The 8808-nt window shown below is 39.0% G+C and overlaps 1 protein-coding gene across 1 annotated transcript in view; it reads left to right on the forward strand.

Annotated features, from left to right (window-relative positions):
- Positions 1-8808, forward strand: part of LOC127421071 (NEDD8-conjugating enzyme Ubc12) — a 162884-nt gene that overhangs the window by 118214 nt on the left and 35862 nt on the right. The window contains exon 4 of the mRNA XM_051663809.1: positions 4763-4866. Within this exon, the coding sequence (XP_051519769.1) occupies positions 4763-4866 (104 nt within the window). The remainder of the gene's footprint in view (positions 1-4762; positions 4867-8808) is intronic.

The raw sequence follows: 8808 nt of genomic DNA on the forward strand, positions 1-8808 counted from the left end.
CATAATCCACTCTGACCAGCAGAAAGAGGATTTATCAATACATAATTTAGGGTTCAGCCATATGCTTGAGGCAACATTTAAATAAATGTCCAAATTAAACATTCTGGACACTTTTGTCCATACTGATTGCAAATGCGAGATAACGGGGTGTAACTTAAGTTCTCTGATTAGTTTTATAGAAAGGCTTTGCAATGGCGAAATAGGGGCAAGAACTTCCCGTTCAATACAAAACCAGGGAGGGGCTCTCTCAGGTGGAAGCGACCAATGAGCTAAATGTCTAAGACCGAATGCATAATACTAAAACAAAATCTTGTGTAGGCCTAGCCCACCTTTGTTGATCAGCCTATGTAACTTCTTAAAATGTAATCTAGGACACTAACCATTCCAAATGAAGGACTTCACTATGCTATCAAATTGCTTGAAATAAGAGAGGGGGACATCTGCAGGGACAGACTGTAGCAGGTAGTTGAATTTTGGAAAACAATTCATATTACTAACATTAACCTTCCCAGTCATAGATAAATGTAATGAAGCCCACCTGCTCACATCGCTCAAAAACCTTTTTATTAAGGGGTCAAAATTATCTCTTATTAAATCACACAAATTTGCTGGGAATAAAATTCCCAAATACTTAATGCCCTGTTTGGGCCACTGGAAGGCGCCCGGCTGGAAGGCCGTTACTGGGCAGTATGCTGTCAGAGCCAAAGCTTCGGATTTACACCAATTGACTCTGTATCCTGGGAACTTAGAAAAGGTATTAATAATTTTGTGAAGGCAAGGCATAGATCTAATGGGGTCGGAGACAAATAATAAAATATCATCGCATAAAGCAACATGATATTTTGCTGTAAACCTCCCGCCACCACCCCTGGAAAATCATCCTCCTTATCGCAGCTGCTAATGGTTCCAGGGCAAGACAGAACAATAATGGGGAAAGAGGGCAACCCTGCCAGGTGACCCTATCCAGAGTAAAATAATCTGAAATTAATCAATTTGTTTGTACCGCCACTACCATGTGTCTATAAAGTAACTTAATCCATACAATAAAAGTCTTCCCGAATGCGTACATTTCCAAAATCTTAAAATAATCCCAGTGAGATGTGAGATGGCAGCGACCGGAGTCTGATCATTCACCACTGACCACATGATATTGATGAAACACCTAATGTTATCAGAAGAGCTGCGGCCCTGAATAAACCCCACCTGATCTATATGTATAAGAGATGTCATAACTTAATCGGTTAGCCAGAATTTTTGACAATATTTTCACATCAGCTGGATCAAGGAAATTGGACGGTAACTCTCGCACTCGCTTGGATCTTTGTCCTTTTTAAGAATCAGACTGATCCGGGCTTGCTTCATGGTTGGCGGAAGCTTTCCATTCTTTAATGATTCCGTATAAACTTCTAACAAAAGTGGCGTCTGGCCCCGGAGCCTTGCTTGTAGGCAAGACTTTAATTACCTCGCCAAGCTCTTCCAAAGTTATCTCAGAATCGAGAATTTTTTTTGCTCAGTCGTCAGTTTAGGGTGTTCTAATGGTTCCACAAAGTTTTGAATATCTTCATCAGTAGACGAAGACGTGGAACTATAGAGATCAAGATAGAATTCTTTAAAAGCATTATTAATATCAATGGCTGAGGTAAATATTTCACCACCAGCAGATTTCACTGAGGGAATGGTAGAAAAAGACTCTATCTGGTTTATGTATCTAGCCAAAAGCTTCCCCACTTTGTCCCCTGACTCAAAGCATGACTGTCTTGCCCTGAATAGCCAAAACACCACCTTCCGCGACAAAATAGTATTATATCTGTATTTCAATCGGGTCGGTTCTATGAGGCCATCAGATGACATTCGCCGCTTCAGCTCTGCCTCGGCACTTTTAATATTCCCTTCCAACTCCACAAGTTCTCGTGCTTTGGATTTTTTGATGAATGAGGCATACTGTATGATCCGGCCCCTAAGAACCACCTTAAGTGCCTCCCAAACCACGCCCATAGAGGATACTGAGGACCAGTTGGTCTCCATATAAACATTGACTTCAGCCTTTAACATTTGTTGAAATTCAGGATTTTGCAAAAGGGATACATTAAAGCGCCAACTATATAATTTGTTTTTCTCCGTATGTGGCAACACCTCTAAACTCACCAGGGTGTGATCTGAGACGAAGATGTTTCCAATTGAGCAATCAACAACAGATGAAATGAGGAACTTAGATATAAAAAAAAATACAATTCTATTCTAGAATAAATCTTATGGACTGATGAAAAAAATTTATAATCCCTACCAGATGGGTTCAAAAGTCTCCAAATATCTTGAAGACCAAGATCTTTACACATCCTGTGAAGCTTCAGTGTTGCTCTAGGGGGTTTACACACTTTTGCTTCACTATGATCAAGGACTGAGTCCATCAAAATATTAAAGTCTACTCCCAATATTATATCATGAGGGGTGCCAGCGGCTTGCAACACGAGATCTATAAAAAAGCCCTAATCATCAGCGTTAGGTGCATAAATATTAGCCAAAATCAACATTTGCCCCTGACAATAATGACTCTTCCTAATTAATCTGTTTGAGACATTTGAATTGTAGATGTTTACTTATCAATGTAATAAGCTCTTACTTGAGGCTCTTACTTGAGCCAGCACTAAAGAAAACATTTCCACCCCATATCTTCCCAAATTTTTCAGCTTCCTGCGGGGAAAGATGCGTTCCTTGAAGAAACACTATATCATATTTCTTACGGTTAAGAAAATAAATAACCTTCCTTCCTTTTTATGGGGTGCCCCAGCCCATTAACATTCCACGTGGAGAGAGACAATCCATTCATATTAACATTTTATATTTTGACATATTAGAAAAAAAACACATTCCACATTGGTGCAACAATCAACCCCCAAACTTTCCCCAGAACCAAACAAACAGAAAAAAGAAAAATAGGCTCCAACGGGCATCCATCCCTCCAAACTCAAACAGTCCATGTACACCTACGAGATTCCCCGTGACAGCTTTGCCGTCGGATTGCTCAAGTCCGGTGTTTCTATACAAAAATTTGTAAAACAGAATTACACAACAGAAGATAATCTATAAAACAGACTCCAGCCAATAAGCAAAATAAACACACACAAAAAAAAACATGTAGATTCATCCACTTAACTGTCTCGAAGATGTGTGCCTCCACAAAACAAGCTCCAGCCGCTAGCGAAACCAGCAAAAAAAAAAAGTCAAACTCACTCCAATGTCCTACAAGAAATATTCCACAAAACCAGCTCCAGACAACAGGAGGCATAAGCACCCAAAACGAGCAGATTCATCCAAAAGCTGTCCCAAAGAAATTATTCTATACAAAACAAACTCCAGCCACTAGGTGTAACCAGCACAAAAAGAAACTAAAAAGGTGCCCAGTTTCCTCGGACAGTCAAGTGCATGTTCAGTGAGCCAGGTCCACTAGGCAGCAACATGAAAATCACCAAATGGCTTACTCACACCAATGTCTTTATGTAGGATAATGCTTGCTGTGGGCATGTAAATTCTCTACGGCCATCCTTAGTATCGATTCTCAGTTTGGCCGGAAACATCAGTGTAAAAGCGATCTTCCATTAATGCAAGAGATTCTTGCATTCCTTGAATCGATCACGTTTCTCTTGTCGAATTCACAAAGTCTGGGACAAGAAAATGTTGTGGTTTTTCCAAGAAAGCCTTCCTTTACTCCTCGCCTCGTGTAACACAAGATCTTTATCAGATGATCTCAGAAATTTGGCCAGAATTTGGCCTGTTTCCCTCAGCGGATCTGCGAGCCAGACCCTGTGAGCTCGCTTGATTTCCAGCTTATGGCCTGTTATGTCAAACAGACTCGGGAAGAGCTTGTCTAGGAATTTCACCGTAGCTCGGCCTTCCTCATGCTCAGGAATTTCAACAGTTCGGACGTTGTTTCTTTGATTACGATTCTCCAAATCCTCCACTTTTTCCCAAACGCGTTCCAAATCTATCTTGGTCGCTAGCGGATTAACAGCTAATTCCCTCTCCGATGACTCCAGATAATCAATCAGTTTCTCGACATCCGACAATCTTGTAACTAACTCAAAGAATTTAGTCTCCATGGAAGTGATCGATCGACATATCACAGCAAGATCCTCCAAGTCTGCCACAACTTTCGTCAGCATTGCTGACACATTCATCAATTCACGCCGGGTTTCTTTCAGTTCGAATTGAGTCCGGGACTTTCGGCCTGTTTCTCAGGGGAATCAGCTTGAGCACGTAAGTGTCTTTTAATGTCTCTTTTGACATATTGTCTTCCTAGAACAGTTAAGAATCAGGGTGTATAGAATCTCACCGGTTTATGACACAAATAGTAATAAAACTAGCAAAGTGTGCAGAGCTCGTCATTCACACATCCTCTCCTCACATGGCGTCACGTGACTCCCCCCTCAAACACCTTATTAACCAAAATCACATCAAATCATGTTCAATAGGTAAATATTACATACACAATGTTTAAATGATAACACTTTAAATAATGGCTAATTTACAGTATAGTTGCTTTTGCATATAAAGCTGGAATAAGAAAAAAAAAATATTTTAACATCAAATGAATTAAACACTTCACCTTTAAGTCACTTTAATGTTTGCAGTACATTATTCTAGCTTTAAAAGAAACCTACAAAATATGGTTTTTAGCCACTATAATGAAATCATCATTTCATTGTCAGTTAACTTCTAGCTCATTTTAACAGCAACTGAAGATCAGATGTTCTTTTCTCTTCAGGTAGGACAGGGGTACCCCCACGACCCTCCAAAAGTCAAATGTGAAACAATGGTCTATCACCCCAATATTGACCTGGAAGGAAACGTCTGTCTAAATATTTTGAGGTATTGTGTGCACTAAATCTTTTTTTTTTTTTTTCATATTTCTCATAACTATCACACACCAACTACCCATCAAATACATGACACTAGGGCTCAACATTAAGCTTTTCCTGGTACTAGCCTTTTCCACAGGTAAAACTGATAATGATGATGATTATTATATTAAAATCTTGTTAAACAATTATATATTTTTGTCCTGATTCATCCTCTTCATTTGATTGAAGAGCTTGCAGAGGTGCTGTCATCTTGCATTACATGCAAATATTTGGAAGTACGATAATGTGAAAAGTTCAATTAGGAGTGCGGTGAAAGTTATAAGGGAACTGGACAGAGAACTAAAAGCATATCTGATCAGAGCCATGCTTTTATCGTTTATTATTTATACATTCTCTCCAGCGTGAACCAACCATAAATTGTGTTTGTACCTTACTTGGTGTTTGCTGTTGTCATGACAATCAACATGCCTCTTCTACCAGTTGTAATGTGTGAAACCATTTGCTGGCATTGGTGTGATGTAATAGTGCATTACTGTACTGAGTTTGCAGTGTTGGCAGCACGGCTCTAATTGTCCGATCAGTCAACCTTATATGGAGTGTCAGTTGTCTGAGGTCTTCTGAGGACCACCGTTAATGTCAAGCACTGTCTGACACAATTTTAAAGCTACACAACGTAACAATGGGAGGATTTTCAAGACTATTTTCAAACCAAATTGATTTTGCAGTTGTATTTTCTATTTGTGGATGCATAAATTGTGACATAATCCAAATGCAACTGCAAATTGCGTAATTCCATTTGCACCTGGAGTTTATACTGTGGGGCGTGTTTATAATTGTTTATAATTGCATTATAGAGAACCTGCCGCCTTGCTGTCGACGGCCAAGAAGGCGTTTGTGTACATTATTTAAACTTTCCATTAAGGATAGGAAATGAAGCTGCGTGAAGATTCTCTGAAAAAAATACACTCTAGTGATGTTACATAAAACAGCTTCAAGGCGTGTATCGAGTACGCAGCGTAATTTCCAACGAAGCCCCGTATCGAAGTGCGGATTTGATTAAGTTAATTGCTCTTTCCTTAAAAAAGTAGTGTGTTCAGCATCATGAAGCATCTTCTCCATAGACATCCATTCAAAAAGAATGTCCTCTTTTCTCCTTGCCAGTATTCTGCCCATAGAATGTCTATGGGACCGCTGTGTTACGCTAATCTATACTAACCTTGTAGGCTCCCCTTTTAGAAGGGCTCTAGCCTGACTGTGCAGTCACGTGAGCACTTCAAGTTTAAGTCTAATTAGAAATGGCTTTCATATTACATTATCATATATCCTGTCTTATAAATAGTATAAAAACCACAAAATAATTAGAACACACTATTTAATTGCCTCAAACAACTCTGTTAGTCGTATTTAGGGCCCGAGCACCGGAGGTGCTAAAGCCCGATTGTTTTTGGAATGTTTTTTCACAATTATTATTATTATTATTAATTCTTTATTATTTTTTACGCATTCACCCATTTATAAGGCATTCATCATATTTGAAAACTCAAGAAACTTGGCACACACATCAGACCTGCGTAAATTCAAAAGGTTATGTAGTGTTTAGGCTTGGGTGTGGTCGAGGAGCTCTACAGCGCCTCCAAACGCAGGCAATGGTTGGGATAAAGTTGCTCAGATGTACACAAGATTTGTTATAGCTACTGCTCTCATCATGTTAGACAAAGTTCACTTGGTTGTATTTGACTCTGCCCAACAGGAAGTCAGTCATGTTGGGTGGAATGTGGGATTTTCAAATTTTCCCGCAATGTTTTGAGGGGCTTACGATGGCTGAAAACGTATGAAAGTTTACACATACATTTGTCTTAGGACATCTTTTGATTTGATTTTGCAATTCAGCATAAACGTGCCTCATCGGTTCCACAGCGCCCCCTAGTTCATAAATGCTTATTACATTTTTCAAAACTATTGAAACTTGGCACACCCATCAAAGTTTGGCAAGATTTTAGACTTATTTTGTCATTTGTCTTGGGTGTGGCCAGTGGATTCCATAGCGCCACCTAACATTTCGAATGAGTTTATCGCTGTGGTTGCCACAGAGTTTGTCTGATATTCACAAGTTTTGGTGAGGAAATTGTTCTCACCATGACAGATATATTTCCCATTTGCTTGTATTAGCGGCGCCCAACAGGAAGTCGGTTATTTTGGTGTGTTTGAAAAATGCATGCTCTGGATTTTGAAAAACTCCTCCTAGGGATTTCATGTTACAGGTACCAAATGTGCGCGACATTATGCCAAGGCATTGACGATGCTAAATTGGGAAAGGATTTTTGATATATCAAACGATGTTGCCATTGCGACGTGATAAAATAACGTCAAAAAATTGGAATAAGGAAATGTCTCATATCTTCTGCGTGCATGGTGTGATTTACAACAAAATTGATTCAAATGTTTGTTCTTGCAGGGTGATCACTTTGATGTGGCTATTATGGGTTACAGTCGTAGTGCCACCAACTGACGGAAGGAAGTGTGTCACTTTTAACAGACTTTGAAATATCCCTCTTATTTTTTTTTACCTGAATTGCTTAAAAAAAAAAAAAAATAGAATAATGTCAAGAGAGTGCAGGTTTAAAATTCTGAAGGGATTATTGATATCTTAGATACTGTTGCCATGGCAATGCATTAAATGTCATCATTCATTTTTGTGTATATTCCCATTTTGAGGTATTTGCCATGCTTGAATTTACAAGTTTATTGTCAATAAACATATTTCGTATTTTTATATAAATAAAATATAATAAAAATATCAACTGAAATGTAAAAATACTAGAAAATACTGCCATTTGTCTCTACTCAGCTCAGAGTGGCAATTACAAGAAATGTCCAATAGAGGTCAGCCAAGCTCCATTGTTGAACGATTCCCAAACAAAAGTGACTCACTCTCATTTCAGCCCTGGTTCTATGGGGGTGCTTGAAGGTGCTAAGCATCCTCAAACGAACCTTAGAGCACCCTCAATTGCAGACCAGGGCAAACTACTGCCCGCGGGTCGAATTATCATGAATGTTTTTTATTAGATCTTTCATTTATCTGGCTTTGGGACCTATCACGCATCCACAAGCTTGTAATATGCTCAGGATTGCCAGATAATAGATGCAAAACCCCAAGCAGAGATTTATACTTCACAAACAGGAAATATTTAGCCTTTTGTCATACTTAATTTATGCAATCTGGCAACCTTGCAAGCGAGTGCGTGCTCTCTCTCCTCTTTGAAAAATAAATAAATAAAATACTTTGCCCTCAATAGTACAGTATTATGCTCAAAGAAAAGTGTGATGCAGCAAATCTGTGTCCATTCGTGAGGCTGCATGTGCTGTTTAGTGCCAAGTCTGTGAGAAAACCTTTTCAGTGACTAACTTTAGTAAAATCCCAATAGATCTTTGCATCTTTTGCACACGGAGGGGACGTACGAGCAAAGCCAAGTGAGAGGAATACATTTGTTCTTTGTGTTATTTGTGAAATTCTGACGTCCCTCACACCTGTATGCCAATGTTACTCTGACAGTAATAATTTATCAGTGCCTGTTTTATTCAGTTGTGTGCTCAATGGGATGCCAAACACAGGGTACCCGCGAGTCCTTAAAATGTCTTAAAAATCTTAAATTTACTTTTTAAAAATTAAGGCCATAAAAAGTCTTAAATATCTTAAACTACAAGAAGTCTTAAATTTAGTTTGCTGAGGTCTTAAATTTTGGTGCGTGAATAGAGGACACGCAAAAAACAGCAGAATCTGCGCTAGTCATAATCAGCTCTCTCTCTCTCTCTCTCTCTTATGCATTTAGCAGCTGATGCTTGAGTTTAGTGTGAGCGCGCACAGGGAAGTGCATTTTTACTGAATTTACGCCGTTAGTCAGAAATGCAAATGGTGTTATTTTGCATCTCTGTAAGCGAGCGATACGCT

Source organism: Myxocyprinus asiaticus, chromosome 30 (genome assembly GCF_019703515.2).
Source record: "Myxocyprinus asiaticus isolate MX2 ecotype Aquarium Trade chromosome 30, UBuf_Myxa_2, whole genome shotgun sequence".
Classification (NCBI taxonomy): domain Eukaryota; kingdom Metazoa; phylum Chordata; class Actinopteri; order Cypriniformes; family Catostomidae; genus Myxocyprinus; species Myxocyprinus asiaticus.